The sequence below is a fragment of the Diospyros lotus genome, chromosome 10 (genome assembly GCF_014633365.1).
Source record: "Diospyros lotus cultivar Yz01 chromosome 10, ASM1463336v1, whole genome shotgun sequence".
Taxonomy (NCBI): Eukaryota; Viridiplantae; Streptophyta; class Magnoliopsida; order Ericales; family Ebenaceae; genus Diospyros; species Diospyros lotus.
Genome location: NC_068347.1, coordinates 22,017,171 through 22,035,930, shown reverse-complemented (window position 1 = coordinate 22,035,930; position 18,760 = coordinate 22,017,171). Strand labels below are relative to the sequence as shown.

General features: G+C 34.9%; 1 protein-coding gene across 1 annotated transcript; it reads left to right on the top strand.

The window, feature by feature from the left end:
• Positions 1–7,013: 7,013 nt before the first annotated feature.
• Positions 7,014–7,700, top strand: LOC127811178 (uncharacterized). Its single transcript, XM_052350883.1, has one exon. The coding sequence runs from the start codon at positions 7,014–7,016 to the stop codon at positions 7,698–7,700; it is 687 nt and encodes a 228-aa protein (XP_052206843.1).
• Positions 7,701–18,760: the final 11,060 nt, after the last annotated feature.

The window sequence follows — 18,760 nt, the reverse complement described above, 5'->3', positions numbered from 1 at the left end:
TGTGAGTACTCATAAGTTGAGTGACTCGGGTTAGTGCCTATGTGGTGACTGGACCGACATCTGTACGGTGTTTTGAGTGTGACATCCCTGATTAGTGGGAGCTCCACTGTAGCATGCACATCATACAGCATGCGCTTGTACGACCGCTATAGGGAAGTGACAAGATTATTCTCTCTCTGTCACTGCGTGAGACCCTATTCACATATGCCTTCTGACCTAAAATTGTTTCATGAAGTTGAGGTTCAATTACACTACTTTAGCATGTCACCCAATTGGCTAGCAAGAAAGAAGCTAGGCGGGCCATGTCTGGGCAAGTGGTTGAACCAAGAGATGGATTGTTTCGAATTTTGGGAAAGGTAATTTATACCACATCATGTAAGTTTTGCAACTCATAGTCCGGACGATCATCTGTGTGATGATCATGAGTGCAAGAACTTCGATTGATGATCAAATGTTGTTCAGAGTTCATCTTGAGAGATTGGAAGCATTTGATAGATGTGTTATTTATTATCTAAGGCATGGATGGCATTGCCCTCGTTTATTTCCTTTTGCAGCAGTACTATGTTGGCATTGGTGGTTGTTTGATATAGTACTCTTATCATTGTCATCAAGGTCGCACCCCTTGACGTCCTGTATGAGAAGATGAGTTGAGCATTATCCCAAGTACCCGAGTGGGAGATTGTTAGAATTGCGGTTACATTGGAATAAGTTCCTAATGATAAGATAAATGTTATGAATTTGAATTTGTTTCAAATTCATTAACATTTGAATTTTAACAATATATATGATGGGATAAGTAATTGGAATTTGAATTAGATTCAAATTCCTACATGTCTATCTTTATCTGTGTGATACCTATAAATAGACATAGAGCCTAATGGAAAATTAACGACAATCAGAATTAATTTCTGATCGCTCATATACTGTCTTCGGCATCACCATTCGAGCCTTGGGCGAACAAGGGGTGGACGTATAAGGAAGCTTTTATAGTTTTCTTCCACGGAGGTTGTTAGGCAAATCAGTTTCGATCATTCCGCTGCGATCCAGGTATTTTACATACCGCTTTTATTAGTTTAAAAACACTACATGTATAAAACAGATATACTCTTGTTCTTGTTTTAGTTTCTGTTTTTCAGTTGTATTACAATATTGTTTTTCTTTTCGTTTTATGATCTTGTAATCGATTGTAAACTTGAGATCTAGTGGATTGACTAGAGGCAAAGCCTCTGTCGTGAGTAGATCTATTGATCCAAACACGTATATCGCTGTGTCTTTGTGTGAGTGAGTTGTGGTTTAAAGCTTTCAGTTTTTTCTATTTATTGCGCTTGATCTGTGTTTGGCCGAGATAATAGGTTGGTTAAAAATCTACAGTTATTCATGAACTCTTTTATTTCTAGACTTTTATGTGGTATTGTTATACTAAATGGTCGATGTAATCTCATTTGATGAAATAGTCTATGAATTATTTTGTTTTACTTTTACTTCAAGATTTGAAGCATTAATGAAGTTATGGGTTTATTTTAATTAACAAATTTGTTTGTAATTTCATATTTTGCGAAAATGTTTAGAAGCTAATGTTAATTGGATGGAACCAAAACCTAACCGAAACCGGTCTAATGCGACAGATTGGTCATGGTTTGGTTTTATATATATAATAGTTACGTTACGGTTCTTATTTTTTCGAAACCATTAAAAATAGTTCGGTTACTTGATTCTTATAAAACCAGACCAATCCGAACCATTGACACCCCTACTAGTTTGAAAGATCTTGTAACTAATTAAAAACGTCTACTTTTAGATCATCTCCTTTTTATTATTCTTGGTTTACCTAACTTATTACTAAAGGGCTTGCTTATTTAAGTAAGAGGTTGTAATACCTAACTTGTTGCTAGAGGGCTTGCTTTGTTAAGCAAGAAGTTGTAAAATCCTAGCTTGTTGTTAGAGGGTCTATCCGGAGAGATTTGAGGTTTTTAGTGGATTGGTTAAAAAATCCTTAGTGAGGAGGTAAGATAGTGGATTAGGTTTGGTTTTAGCCGAATCACTATATATCGTTATGTTTCTTATTTTGCTTGTTCTTTTTATTCCATTTATTATTCCAAGCATTTCAAAATCCTCACTTGCACTAAAATCTTATTTTTCATCAAAAAGATTTTCAAAGTTCAAACAAATTTTTAAATAACCCAATTCACCCCCCCCCCCCATTCGCTATTGGAGCCATTGCTATACAAACCTAACATATTCCAAAGACAAAGTCCAAATTAGATGATGAATCATCTAAGCAAGAGTATAAAATTCGTATTTTGTATATGGATGCAATATGCAAAATGTCCTCATTCTTTTTCGTTTCATTTGAGCTGACTGCACCTTAATGTTGTTCCTTATAATTACGACCTCCTTACCAGGCAAAGGTGTATGGGTGCACTCTTGGTAGAGCAATGATGCTGGCTTGTACTCTCAAACAGATGCAATGTATGATCAAAAATATCATCGTGAACATATACACATTTCATCATAACATGTAAATGCAATCTACATGACATATTTACATCAAAATATGACAACATGATAAAACCATTCACAAAAATTGGGTTTATGGTCGAACCACTTATAAGTCATAACCATTTGCATGAAATTTATGTTCAGTTTGGTAGAACCACTCACATTAATTTCATTTTTTAAAATTTCTCGAAGAACGTGCTGACCTAAAAAATCATGTAAATCTCCAAATTCTATAGCCAAATTTCCTCCTGATCAATAAATATCCAAGAAATCAATACTTCTGATTTTCCTAATTTTCATATTTGTTTTCTAATTTTTCACCATTTTTCCTCTCAAAAATTCAAAAAAAAAATATCTCCTCTAATATTTTCTCAAATTTTCCTTCATCAAAAATCTTAAAATATTTTTTTTTGAAAATAATTAAAAAATTCAAAAATATTTAACTTGGCACACGCCCCCACGTGCCTGAAAAATTGATTAGCGCTTGTCCTTCATGCACTGGTTGTCTTCAACCTCTTGCCAGTCGCTGGCGATGCTTCGATCTTGGATTTTCTTGCACCACTTTGAAGCCTACTTCAGGACGATCTCCTTGGTGACCTTGGGTGTCTGAAAGCACAACCGGAGATGCCCCAAATCGCCTAAAACCAGTTTGACTTTAGCAATTTTTCTTGAAACTTCAGCCAAGCTCAAAACCCCTTGAAACCTACACGAAATCTCATGAAATTTTCCAGAATTGATCATTTCAACCCAAGGAGCAAAAGCCCTCTATCTAGAACCCTCGATTCACTCTCTAGCACGAGTACTTTGAAATTTAATCTTTGATGAAATCGGCCTCCTCGAAACCCCTATTTATACTCGATTTTGGAGCCTAAACAAGCAATACCTAGTCTAATCCAAGCCTTAAATGCTTGATACGACCTTACCCAACCTCAAATCACGATGATTTGCCACAAAACCCCTTTCCCAAATTTTTGGCAACTTGCGACCATACCCACCATTTCTTCTGTCTAATCACGGCCATACTTAGCCATTTCTCAATCCATACCCTGCTCCAAACGACTCCTCATGCCTTGGAGTCCATGATGGTCCTTGAGGTAACCCTCCCTAACGACCACTGGAGGCTACCAAGCGGCAGTAGTGGTGGCTGATGGTGGCCATGGCTGTTCTTTGAAGTTTTACACTTTGACCCCCTTAATTTTTTTAAGTCTATTGTAGGCCTTTTCATGTAGCCCATTAAGTTCCCGAAAACTCCACAATGACCCTTAGAATTTCTCTTTTACATTTTATTCTCCGAGATTTGTTTTTCTACTTTTCGGCCAAGATTCAAAAATTACACTTAGGCCCAAAACTTATGAAAAATCACGTTTGGTCGTTAATCCATTTTTTTTTTCCCCAATCCTATTTCAGGGTCATTCCTTATGCCATTCTTATAGCCTTTCAAGGTGTTGTTGCCTTTTTGGTAGTCCCTCGTGATGCTTTGGTTTTCTAGACTACTTCGTAGCTATACCAAAAATAGTTTTCGAGTTTATTTCTTTTGACTTAAAAAATCCTATCTCGAAACATTTATCAATGATATTTCTTTCTTTTTAGACATGTACATTCCAGGGTATTCCCTTCCATTGATTCGGCTTTATAAGATCTTTAAACTGCCTCCTAGATTTTCTTAATATCATGAAATATGTAATATTTTACGTAATAATGATATATTTATTTATTTAAACTTGAGATATTACAGGGATGACCTTTATGGAGGCCCTCTCGTGGCCTACTTCGATGTCTCGCAGGCCACAGTAGTCACCTGCATTGTCTTTTGTCGCTGGGTTGACCCAATTAATCTAGGTTAACCCATTTACTTTTATTTATTAATTAATTTTTTGTTCAATGTGTACTTTTTACCATGACATATCAAGAGTAAAAAACACGAGCATAAACTATAAAAAAAATTAACAACACGAAAAGCACGAATGACGAATAATTACTTTCCCAATCAACCTTGATGTGAGGAGTAATTATTTTTAGCTAGCGTATAAGCAATTATTTTTGAGTAATTATTATAGTTTTATATTTTTTGCAATATTTATCCATAATTTTTTAGTAATTTGATTTTTTTTTTTTTACCAAGAAGGGAAACAAGACAGAAATTATCCAGATTTTGAAACGAATTATTTATGTCTTTATTTTGAATGAAGAGGGTATTAGAGATGGATCTAATTCCCCCTCTAATGCCAATATATATATACACACACATCATGTAGCTTCTTCTGCCTCAAATGCTTCACACGAAATCCTAGCCATTTGTTGTTGTCACCGCCTTCAACGCACATCACCTATTATGTTGTGCACCGCTTGCTCTATCGCCATTTTGAGCACATTGCCTGCTCTATTGTTGTTGTCGTTACCATCTTTCGCACACAGCACTTGCTCTGTCACTGTTACCGTCATTGTCTTTCGTGCACACCGCCTGCTCTATCATCGTCATTGCTTTTGATAGATCTAATTTGAAATCTGCATCTGATTTTGTAGCTCTGAAAAAAACATATGATTTTGGCCTGCCTTTTTCTTGCTATTTGTTTGGGATTTAATTTTTGTTTCAGTAGAGTAGAGGCTATATATATGTTAAGTATGAGTTGATTTCTAAAGTTGTTTGTGTAGCTTTCTTTTAGTGTATTAATAGTTTTTTTTTTTTAATTTGGGTTTTCCAGTCAATGCTTGGTTTATTTGTCCATAATTTTTTAGTAATTTGATTTTTTTTTACCAAGAAGGGAAACAAGACAAAAATTATCTAGATTTTGAAACGGATTATTTTTGTCTTTATTTTGAATGGAGAGGGTATTAGAGATGGGTCTAATTCCCCCTCTAATGCCAATATATATATATATATATGTACACACACACATCATGTACCTTCTTCTCCCTCAAATGCTTCACATGAAACCCTAGCCACTTGTGGTTGTCGTCGTCTTTAGTGCACATCTCCTATTGTGTTGCGCATCGCTTGCTTTGTCGCCATCGTTGTTTTTCACGCATACTGCCTGCTCTATTGTTGTTGTCGTCGCCATCTTTCGCACACAATGCTTGCTCTGTCATTGTCGTTGTAACCGCCATCGCGGTCGCCGTCCGCTGCTATCGCCGTCAAAATCTATATGTGACCACCATTGCCTCTATGTTTTTTTTCCCTATAGCATTGTTTGTGATAGATCTAATTTGAAATCTACATATGATTTTGTAGCTCTGAAAAATAAAAATGATTTTGGCCTACCCTTTTGTTACCATTTGTTTGGGATTTAATTTTTGTTTCAGTAGAGTAGAGGCTATATATATGTTAAGTATGAGTTGATTTCTAAAGTTGTTTGTGTAGCTTTCTTTTAGTGTATTAATAGTTTTTTTTTTTAATTTGGGTTTTCCAGTCAATGCTTGGTTTATTTGACATGGGAGGGTGAAAGGGAGGCTAATTTGGTGCCCAATTTGTGGGTTAAATATCTGAAATGTTTAAAATATTCTTGGTTTGGTTTTAGTAATTATCCTCAAATCTCTAAATCGATATTAATATATATATATATACATTCATTATTCTTTTACATATCTCCATGTAAATGCTTCATAAACAATCTTTAACCCTATAAATAATCATAATCATGCAGTTCAATTTCTTTGGGGAGCTGGACATAAGATTTTGTGTACTTAGTGTGGGTAGTTTATAGGCTATTATTGAGTGTATAGTAAATTTTTCGCAATATATACACTTAATATGGTGAATGTGAGTTTTCATAATTAAAATTAAAATAAGCCTTAATATATTTACATATGCCTAAAAGCCAATTAATATTATAATATATGAGAGAGGAATGGTAATACAAAATTTTTGGTAAATCTTTGAAAATGAAAAACACTATGTATCAACAATGACTAATTTATATAATTCCCAACTTGTTCAATTCTTCCTGACTTGACCAATTTATATTATCAGATACTATTTTCCATATTGTTCCATCCCACAAATGATGTAATTTTTCAATCTTACACATGATTCATTATTCTGTCCCTAAATAATTTGTACATATTATGTGTATGTGATCACAAGGTGCAGTTGCATACAGGTTGTTCGCACAACTCAAATCTGATGAAGGTTCCTGTGTGATACAAAGCTATGCGCCAATCATGTTGCTTTTTTGAATCTTTTGTAATGTAATTAATGAATGTACTTGAAGTTTGAATGAATTGTGGTAGAGCTTAATTTCAGCTTTAGACAAGGTACCAACTCTCCTTAAATTATGGAGATTTGGTATTGACCCATACTTTTGTATCAAATATATAAGTTTTTGAAGTAATGGAATTTTTGTATCCTTCTCTTTATCTCTCTGTCGCCTTCTTCTTCAATAAAAAAAAATAGCACAAAACTTCCAACATCTGGTATCAAAGCCTTCTTGATCTTAGTGGGACTGTGTGAGAGAAAACAAGTAAGAAAACCTCACTTAAAAGACTAAACACTTGAAAGATTTGAGTGTTTTTTTGTGATGGCTACAAGCAGCAATATCTCTGCTCCTTCTCCTCCAATCTTCACTGGAGAAAATTACCATGTTTGGTTTGTGAAAATGGAGGCATATCTCAGGGGTCTGCTATTGTGGGAAGCTGTTGAATCAGACTTTGAAACTGTAGAGCCACAGAATCCAACTCTGAATCAGCTCAAAGTATATGAAGAAAAGGTCTCTAGAAAATATAGAGCCTTGAGTTGTCTTCATTCAGCAGTAAATGAGACTATTTTTATCAGGATCATGGCATGCAAAACAGCGAAAGAAGTCTGGGATCAACTAAAGTTAGAGTTTCAAGGAAATGAAAAAACTAAACAGATGCAGATCTTCAACTTAAGGAAGGAGTTTGAACTTCTCAGGATGAAAGAAACTGAGAATGTGAAAGAGTATATTGATAGAGTTATTAAAGTTGTTAATCAAGTAAGGCTGCTGGGTGAGGATTTACCAGAAAAAAGAGTTGTGGAGAAGGTAATGGTAACTCTTCCAGAAAGATTTGAGGCAAAAATCTCTTCACTTGAAGATGCCTGGGATTTATCTAAACTTTCTCTCACAGAGCTTGTAAATGCTCTACAAGCTGTTGAACAAAGAAAGGCATTTATTGAAGAAGAAGGCGACAGAGAGATAAAGAGAAGGATACAAAAATTCCATTACTTCAAAAACTTATATATTTGATACAAAAGTATGGGTCAATACCAAATCTCCATAATTTAAGGAGAGTTGGTACCTTGTCTAAAGCTGAAATTAAGCTCTACCACAATTCATTCAAACTTCAAGTACATTCATTAATTACATTACAAAAGATTCAAAAAAGCAACATGATTGGCGCATAGCTTTGTATCACACAGGAACCTTCATCACTCCTCCTTGATGCAAGAGCTATGCACAACACCAAGCTTGTCTCTAAGTTCTTCGAATCTATTCTTCTGCAGCCCTTTAGTAAAAATATCAGCAACTTGCTCTTCTGCTAAACAATGTAATAGCACAACTTCACCCTCTCCAAGGAAGACCCAAGCCCAAAACAAGGAAAAGCCCAAATCCCACAAGTTGCTTGCATCATCGCTTACACCATCACTTGCATCATCGCTTACATCATGGGTTGGAATGATGTCATTGCTTACATCAAGTCACAAAGTTTCAAGAACTACACTTTGGCCAAAATTTTTTGAGTAATTAGATATTTTATTTATCCTTGTATTTTTAATTTAGGTATTTTATTTTTCTTTTTATTATTAAATTAGATATTTTGTATTATTAAATTATATATATTTTGTGGTCTCTATTGCATCTTGTGGGCTATAAATAGATCACTTGGGGTGCATTTGTAACCATCTAATTTCTCATATAATGAAAGCATAGTTGTGTTCTTAGAATTTCTCTCTCAAATTTTCAAACTTTAGTTTTTTTTTCTATATACTTTTGTTTTTAGAATTTCTCTCTCAATTCTTCAAACTTTAGTTTCCATATAGTTGTGTTATGCTTTTCTTATTGTCTTTTAATTATACACCACCTATATGATCGGTTAAAAAATTGTCTTTCAATTATTGTCTTTTAATTATACACCGCCTATATGGTCGGTTAAAATTATCTTTTAAATACTATCTTTTAATTCCCGTCATTTAAATTTCTGTCAATTTATTTTCAAATGAAGATGAGTAGCTAAATCCAATCTTGGGTTAAGGCAAGGACAGTGTCCAACGCCAATGATTCCCAAAGAAAGCTGCGCTTTAAATGTGTAATATTAATATGATTTAATTTGAGCAGTATGCATACAGTGTATCTTTGAGTTTGGATTGGAGCATAAACTTAACTTAGAATTTCCATGCCACATATGGAGATTGCTAAACCTGAAAATGTTTTCATACCCAAGCCCAAATGATCTGTATCTATAAATTCTGTCTGTGGAATATAATTCAATTTATGGTAATTGCTTAACTTAGAATTTTTATGCCATGTATGGAGATTGCTTAAACAAGAATTATCATTATCTTGAACTAAAATTACTGACAGATTTGCAAAATTTAATTCAGATAAATATTTCTAATCTTTTCTATTAAATCGGGAATTAATTGGTTTTGACATTGAAATTGTCTTGACCCAAGCTGCTTAAATTCAGTGCTAGTTTAATTTTAATTCTTTCCTTTAGATCATCTTAATCACTTCCTAAAATCAAATATTCAGTGATTTTTATTTTCATTCATAAATAATCTCCCTGTGAACCGACTCGAACTCACCAAAATATAAATTTGAAATTGTACTACACGCACACTCGCACACTGGAGAGTATAATCGCCCTACACCTGCTTTAATAAGAGAATTGACGTTTGATGAATTTAATTGTAGTTTTGATAAATAAATGTGCAGGGTAGCGTAGCAGTCACTGCTCAAAAATGGATTTGGAATGCTTTGGAAAATTGTTGTACCAAGCACGAGCATGCTCTATTAAAGTCAAGGGGAAGGCCCAACACATAATCTCATCCTCCAATTCATGTAATATTATCAGGGACTCGTAATTTTGGACATGATCATAAGGATCGCCCTTGCCCTAGTACTCACTTATTTGGGGCATCTTGAATTTCCTTGGCAGTGGCCTCTCCATGATGGTTGCGGTTAAAGGAATTCTCATCCCAAATTGATCTTCTGGTGCGAGTAACAACTTTTTTTGCTCTAGGACTCTTTCAATCATCTTCTCTATATTTAACACTTCACGAACACTAAATGTCAATGGGTTCTCAATTTCATTAATCTTCGTCACAAGGCCTCTTGGTAGAGGCTATTCCTCATCAATAGATGTGCTTTTAATGTCCTCTAGGTACTTCCTCTTTTGAGAGTCCCTTTGGGAGAGAGAAAGATCTTGTGCTTGAGTTATTCGAGAAGAAGTGGGCTGCAAACAAATTCCTTGTGGTTCTGTTGTAGTCTCAGAACTTGCTTCTTGTGCTTCTTGAAGAGGGCTTGGACCGGATGCAAATTTCTTCAGGGTAAATGGTAATGACTTTTGTGGGGCTATATTTTGCAGTAACCTAGTAACCTCTTGCAATGCAGCATCCTTTCCTTATGTTAGTGTCACAAGGCTTTATATTTTGCTCGTGGCACCATGGAAAAAGTCTACCCAGATGGATTAATGAATTCTGAGGGACAAGTGCCTTTAGGATTAATAAATTCCTTGTTGATCCAAGGTTGAAATCTTAGCAGGCCTTAGGGTTGAACATCTGGCTAGCTATGCAGATGTGCCCTCAACTACCCTTGAGGAGGACCCCCAATCGAGCCTTGGGAGTTAACTCCTAGGGAACCTTGAGGCTAGGCCCTCAGCTTCCCTTGGGGAGGTTCCTCCAACGGGCCTTGCAGGTGAATCCTTAGGGGGCCCTGAGGCTACGCCCCCAGCTGCGCTTAGGGATGAGCCCTCAATTGTTCCTAAGGTTGAATTCTTAGGGGGCCCAGAGGCTGGGGTGAACTTTTTTTTTTTTTTTGTGCTTGGGGCTGCACCCTTGGTTGTCCTTAAGGAGGAGTCCCAAACGGGCCCTAGGGGTGAACTTCTGGGGGGCTTTGGGTTTGTGCCCTTAATTACCCTTGGGGAGGAGCCCCCAACGGGCCTTGAGGGTGAACCTTTAGGGGGCCCTAGGGCTACGCCCCCAATAACCTTGGGAGATGAGCCCCTTGTGATTAGACCTCTATTCTATCTTGGTGTTGTTGATTAGTGGTACTCTTAGTTCGAGCCTTTGCAGACTGATTTGTTGCCTTTTGGTATGAGTTCCACAAATGGCGTTAATTGTTGTGGCTAAGATACAACAATAAATTTATTTGATAAGAAATGTCATTGTCTGGCTGTCTGAATCTTTAAGGAAAGAAACAGTCAGACAACATGGGAAGGTCCCTGCATAAACACTTTGATACTTAAGTCAGACACTATAGATATTGAAAGACCAAGAGCAGTATTTATACTAGTATCAGAGATGTACATTTTTTGTTTTTTTTTTTTAATAATTGCATGCCTATTAATAGAGAAGCATGGAGTAATTCGAAGCAGTCAAGGATTAAGACTCTTACAAATAACGTCTATCTTGACTTTTCCTAACCCGACTAGGATTAAGATTCTTATAGATAACGTTTATCTTGTCTTTTTGGGATTAGAATTCCTTATGGATAATTGTCTATCTCTATACACTAGCTTAGCATAAGAAAGGGGTGGATTAAGCTTTTTCACCCTTTTTGAAAAATAAACTTAAATGAAAAGAGTCAAAGAAATAGAGCTAGAAATGAAATAAAGAAAGCAGAACAAAATATGTATAGTGGTTCAGCCTCAACAGCTTAATCCACTACCCTGATCCACGACCAAAGATTTTGGAATTGTACCTACTGGTATATTATATTACCTTGTAGTTTTTGCAAGCTCAACTACTAATCTTTACACTTGGCTTTTTCATATGGGCTCAGCCACAACAACAACATTTTCACAGGATAATGTATAATCTTTACAACTTTTAAAGGCTAAGACGTAACCTTTTACAAGTTCACAAAAGATTGTGAAAAAATATCCCAAGAGAATGATGAATAAAACAGTAAGCACAAATGTTCTTCTCTTGACAGAGAGAGTTTCAAGATTTTTTGGATGAAGTACATTAACTAAGAATTCTCATAGAAATATTTTAAATAGAAGCACGTGAGAAGCAGGAATAAAATGTAGGAAGATTTTTGAAGCTCTTAGAAGTTGATACGAATCAAGTAAGTAGTTCAGCAACTTTCTTCAAGTTGCTTCCACTCCCATTTATAGATTTCCTCCATTGAATGTTAGCTGACATGATAGAATTCAAATTAAATGTTTCATTTGTCTCACAATTACTACTTTTTGTCTCTAACAACATTAAACAACATTTATTAATTCATTCAAGAAAGCTTATGTTGTTTAAAGTGCATTAAATGATTTAAAAAGTAGAAACTGTCAACCATTAATTGAATGCACCTAACAGCTATAATTTAAAAAAAAAACATATGACAATTACTTCACTGGGTTAAAGAGATACTCGACTAATATAGTACTCCAATCGATTAGATAATTCATGTAATCGATTATATATAGAGTTTACTCGAGTATGACTAAGCATTACTCGATTAACTCATAAGTCACAAAGAATATGCATTAAGAACTCGACTACTAGGCTAGACTTACTCGACCAATAGAAGTATATACTTGAGTACAAACATTGATACTTGATTATTTTTGAAGTTCAAAAACATAACCAAAGACAGTCCAAACCTTACTCGACTAATTCAAAAAGATACTCAGCTTTTAGAAACACATATAGTCGATTGACAACAGGCTTTACTCGATTAATTTTTGAGAAATATGGAGTATGCATAAGCTACTCAACTAAGAGAATTTTGCTAAAAGCACACAAAATATTACTCTATTGATTTTTCAAATGAAAAACAAGAGATGTGTAAAGCACTCAACTAATAGATATAGATACTTGATTAATTCAAGTACATTAGTCAATTAAAATATGGGCTTTACTTGATTCAATTTATGCTCATATTTCAATGCTACGGAGATACTCAATTAATCTCCAAAGCATACTCGAGTGTTAAAATATTAATACTCGATTGTAGAAAGTCCCATAGTCAATTGAAGTTTTAAGAAATATAGATTTTGCATAACACATACTCGAGTTAGAACTTACAGTAATCGATTGAATCTTTTCAATACATGATTGACTTGAAAGTATAACTGAGCAATAGTCGATTATTTTTGTAAAGGGCATTTTATATATAGTTGATTTTCAAACATATTTTCTCAAAAACTTAACATCATGCTTGATTGATACAAAACCTTATTGAACTCTTTTGAAGGATATATATATGTATTTGAGCATGAAGTTCTTTAATTTTAAAAAATTTAGAAAAATGCTTTGGAAATCATCCATAAATCAAATTTACCAAAAGATGATTTTCTAAAATAATTTTTTTCATAAATCAAAATACAAATTTCTCAATAATCTCCCCCTTTTTGATTTATGAGCCCATTTGGTGATGACAAATCATTTTGACACAACGTGTGACACCCGTAACTTAAAAACATGCTTAATAATAATAATATTCATATGAAATTCAAGGTTTAGCGCAGACAAGAAACTTGAGAAATCCAGCCTTAAATTGTTCGAACATAATAAGATTCAGAGCATGTTTCGTGAAAATATAAAGTTCGATACTGAAAACATGGCTTCAGTAGAAGAAAGAAAGACTCAGCAAATATAATAGCATCCATACTGAGAAATCCAGATTTAAAATGAGACTTGGCTCTCTTCATAAACTTATATAAGTTTTAAGGACATACGATGTAGCAATAGTGTACATATACCATAAGAGTATAATACTGAAAATCTTTCTAATATAAGAAGAGAAAAATAAGATTTTGATTATTAAAAATCATCTTCAAATTGCCACCATACTCCACGTCCACGTTCCGATCTCCTCATTCATAATCACCTGGGGGAGAAAAATATGGGATGAGATTCTTGCGAGTCTCAGTAAGTACAAGAGAACCATCATATGTATTTAAACAAGTTATGACATAACATAACATATCATATGGAGACATGAGAGGTTCCATCAACTTGTAGGGGTAAGAACGCTCGTGCATACCGCTACCGAACTCCGGTCCTGAAACTTGCATGAACATAACATAACATGAGGGACCACATAACATAATTCATGGGCATGCTTAAACATTATAAATAGTTCATAATGTACTTACCTCAACTTGGTTGGATGAAATTCAAATGTTTAAGGCTTCATACCTTACTGGGTTTGTTTTTCTGCAGAAAAAATACATTTTTTAGTGAACTAAACCTCACATAATACTAAATATTATTGTAGGTAATTAAATAAGGGGTTGATATGTGAAATATCATGGAAAAGGGGGATTCCACGCGCCCTCACGCGCCCCCAAGAAGAGGTGGCGCCTATTTTCACGCCTTGGGGGTAGATTCGACACCCTTTCGTATTTTTGCCATATCTCTCTCATTTTAACTCCGAATCGACTTCCGTTTGAATCTACGGACTCCTATTTCAGTACTATACATGATTATGGAGAGAAATCAGACTTACCTCTCCGATTGGAAGACTGTTATAGCAGATCTTTGAGGCTGTCCGCTTTCCATCAAGCCTTTGCCTCTCCTTCGTTTTCTCCCTCGTTTTTCACCGACTTTCTCTCTTTCTTTTATAGAACTTCCTCCTCAAACTCAAGATCTTATTTCTCTCTAAAACTGCTCTCAAATTAACTTGGATTTTGCTCACACAATTTTGAGATGGCTTGGGAAGTTAGATTTCAAGCCTATTTATAGAATTATCCATCAAATCATAGCATGCCATGTGTCACCTTAATTATTTGGGATTCATCATTACTTCCATGTGTTACCACCCAAATGGTGACATGTGTCCCAAACTTGGAGGTTAAGTAAAGGTTTGGAGAAGACTTATCCATGTGCTTCCATTCAAATAATGCCATATGTCCTATAATCATTACAATCTTTGAATTTTTCTTCTTTGATTTTATCTTCCAATACAAGATTCTATTCTCTTCCAATCCAAGCCTCCTTCACATGGCTTCTAGGATAAGAACTCATCATGTCCCTTATCTCTTCCTTTCCAAGCGAATTTCTTTCTTCCAAGCTAAGCCATTCTAAGACTTCTAGTGTAAGCCAATCGCTTTCTTCCAAGATAAGCTATTCTAAGACTTCTAGTGCAAGCCAATCTCTTTCTTCCAAGGTAAGCCATTCTAAGGCTTTTCATGTAAGCTAATCTCTTTCTTTCAAGCTAGGTCTTCCAAGTTATGTCTTCTAGGGTAAGGAATCATCATTGCAAAGATTCCCTTTATTACGTTAATGCCCTGAATCAAAATACCATTCATTTTGCTACTATAATTTTCATTACAACATCAAAGCTTTATATCACGACTTAAAATTCTTGGATATTACATATTTGAACCGAGAAAGGAAATAAACAAAAATCTCGGGTGTTACACAAGGGCTTTTAGAAATATATAGGGAGACAGTATGAAAAGAAATTTAAGAACAATATAAGAAAGACTCCCCCTAAAACTTTGACTAATAACCTTATAAGAAGAAAGCTCCCCCTAAAATTGTTATCCCTTTTTCCTTTTGAAAATATCATTTTTCTCCCTCTTTTTGTTAGAAATAAAAATTTCTCAAAAAGGGATTTTTAGAAGAATAGATGACTCCCCTTGACTTATAGAATATATGAGCACAAAAAAAATAGGGAGAATACCATAGATAAGGCATACTTGATTTAAAAAAGTACCAGAACATGAAGCATAATTACAATGGCATGCAAAGTATAGCAAGAGAAAAAGTATAGTCTTCACAAGATATATATAGCATGGTAGATTGTAAATGGCACAAGATAGATAACATAAGGAAAACTCAAGTTTTGTGCAACCTATCATAGGTGCACCAAAAAAAGCAAACATCATTCACAAAATACACGTCCATCCAAAAACAACCGTCAATCATCTTAAGAATTACATCCCCTTTAAAAATGTTTAATCTTAAGTGCTAGTCTATTCTTTTGATTCATCCTCATCAATGGTTGTCCGTGCAGACTTCTAAGTAGTAGATTTCCTTCTGCTGGTTGATGGTGTGGTAGTCTTAAGGCCTTCCCAAGTGTTCTCCATAGCTTTTTGCCTTTCCTTTATGTTCTTGATCCTAGTTAAAATTTCCTCTTGGGTTGCAAAGAAGTTTTTAATGGAAGGTGGAATGAGATCATCCAAAGTAGATCGAAGCTAATGAAGAGCAATGAGATTTGGAAACTCAGTATGAGAAGGCTAAGAATCTGAGGAGGAAGAGGATGATGATGATAAACTAGGATGATCAGAAGAAACTAGAGGGTCTTCCTCTTTTTGAGAACCATTATCCATTTTTCGTTTACCTAAATGATTTTCATCCGAAAAAGGGAGTACTCATTGTAAGTGTCAAAAAATGAGTGAGGAATGGAATTTCCTTCTAGGGGACTAATGACATTTCTAAGAATAAAGGTGATGAGCATCCCAAAAGGGAGCTTATGAGTGGGTTTGCTACGGACATACTCATATATTTTTAAAAAGATAAAATGAGGAAGGTTGATTTTGATGTTTTGTATAACACACCAACACAAAATTAGGTAACTCACTATGATAATATGATGGGAGGTATGCCATGACAGTTTATGAAAGTGTCAATGAAGTGATGTAAGACCCTAGTGGAGAATGGTTCTGTCCTATCTGTAAAGAATTCCCAAATGACATTAAGGTCATAATCTTACTGGAGTTTAGTTCAAGAAGCTTAGTCAAATGGTCACAAGTGAAGGAATAGTCATGGTTTTTTAACTTAAAGTTTAGGGTTGTTCTATCAAAGTCTAGAGATAGATGATTGTAGAACTCAACTAGCTTATCAGACAGTGTTCAGTCAATGTTACATCCTGGCATTAACTCTATATCTAGAATTTAATGAAATAGGTCTAGTGGTATACTGGAGTTCTTAAGTCTAGATGAGGTCCATCTAGGGTTTTTTGAAGAAGATACATCCTTACGTTTAGGATCCATGAAAAATGATAGATAACATAAGCAAGAAATGAAAGATGGTGCGAGAATACAGGGAAAGAACGAGAACAGATTCATCAGAGGTTCCCGAGAAAGAGAGAGAGATAGAAACGTAAGAAGAAAATAAAAAACGGTCCTATTTATACTTGCAAAGTTGGCGCTTTAAATTCTTAAGAATATTTTGGAAATACTCAACTAGCACACTGCTATACTCGAGTGACAATTAGATCTTCTACTTGATTTCTTTTTGTGATTACTCGAGTGACATTAGATATTTGTCTAATACTCAAGTATTTAGATTCTGTAATCGATTAAGACCTTTGATTTACTCGAGTGACTAAGGAGAGCTACAAATTCTTGGCCAAACTATTTTACTCGACTAACTTCCTAAATTATTCGATTAGATTTTCATGATACTCGATTGTAAGATATTTTACCTCAATTAAGAGTTTTATCCTACTAGACTAATGAGCTAGCCTACTCAATTATAAAACCCAATTTACTCAATTAATTGATTAAATTTCGATGACTCCTAATTTTGTTCTAATCTTAGAAAACTGAATTCTCTCTAATGGCTTAGTAAAAATATCAACTAATTGACTCTTGGTTGGAACTGTTGAGCCAAGTTGCTCCAATCAACCTATTGTGTATTTTGATGTTTAACAAAATATAATTTTAGTAAAACTATTTTTAATATGTTTAAAACCCCTAATGGATTTTTGATATTTGTTAAGTATTATAGTATTTTGTGTATCAAAACGAACCAAGAAATGCTATTTGATTCTAAGTAGATTATTAGCACACTATAAGGGAACATATAAGAAAATTGTTTCCTTTTTGGAAAACTAACTCGCGGTATTTCATAGCTAGTATTCATTATTGTGAAATATAAATAAAAGAAAATGTGGACATTTACTTAAACTAAATAAATGTAAATATCTTGTAATGAATTTATGTTATGTATTATATTATCAAAGCATATCTTATTTTTTCTGAAATCTGGACTGAGAGTCGACTCCCGGTGAGGGACAGTCGATTGTAAGTCAAAATGGTAGTCGCTGTGGATGTGCATCAGTCGACATAACTGAGCATTGTTTATGTAGAGTCGAGGTAGCCGAGCGTGGGTTTTGTCCAGTCGACTATCGAGTCAACTGTAGGTCAATGAGAGTCGATTGTTTGTGAGAAAGTCGACTGTGGGTTGAGCGAGAGTCGACTATCGGCAGCAAGAGTCGACTATGGGTGTCACGGAGTTGACTGTCGGTTAGAGTAGTCGACTGTCAGACTCCAACAGTTAGATTTTTGGAGTCGTTGCAGGTCATTTTGGGAGCCCTAATATAAATATCAAGAGGAGAAATCTGGAGGAGGCTAATGCTCTACCATTTCCTATCTTCCTAAAGCAAACCCAAGCTCTCAAGCACTCAATCAAAGCAATCCAAGGCCCAATGAGCTTCAAAGATCTATCCATTTGAGCCTCAAGGCAAATAAGAAGTTTTCTTCTTATTGGTAACTTGTATCATTTCATTTTTCCTTGTATATTGTTCTTGTATTGATATCCATTGTAGTCCAAGTGTGTTGGACATAGGATTGATTTATTTGCATTAGATTGTGGATTGTGAGTGGCATCCTAAAGCCCAAGTAATCTAGGTGTATTATTGTGTTGTATTAGTTTCTAGGGTGAGCTAAGGGGAAACCTTGGGTGTACAAGTTTTCTAGGCGCTCTTGTGTGGAAACCTAGTGGTGGTTTTAGTGGAACCTTAAGTGTTGGTTTGACCTTGAGAGAGTGGAATAGGTGTTAGATACACCGAACCACTATATATCTTGTGTTTATATTGTGTTTATATTGTGGTTGTTTGTGTATTTATATTTCTATCATTTCCAAACAACATATATAGTTATAACAAGTGTATTTTGTGTATAAGAAAATCTCAAGAGTTTTAAAAAGGAAAGAATCGATTCAATAAGTTTTTAATCACTCAATTCACCCCCCCTCTTGAGTGGCCATTATGTGTGTCATGGGACCAACAATTGGTATCAGAGCGGGTCCTACAATATTTGTGATCATCAATCTCAAATATTAGGATAAGATCTTAAAATGGCCTCATATGTATCTAATGGTATTGTTGAGGGAACTTCTCCCTCCTGTCCC

Coding starts and splice junctions, on each gene's coding strand:
- LOC127811178 (XM_052350883.1), top strand. CDS start 7,014: ATGGCTACAAGCAGCAATATCTCTGCTCCTTCTCCTCCAATCTTCACT.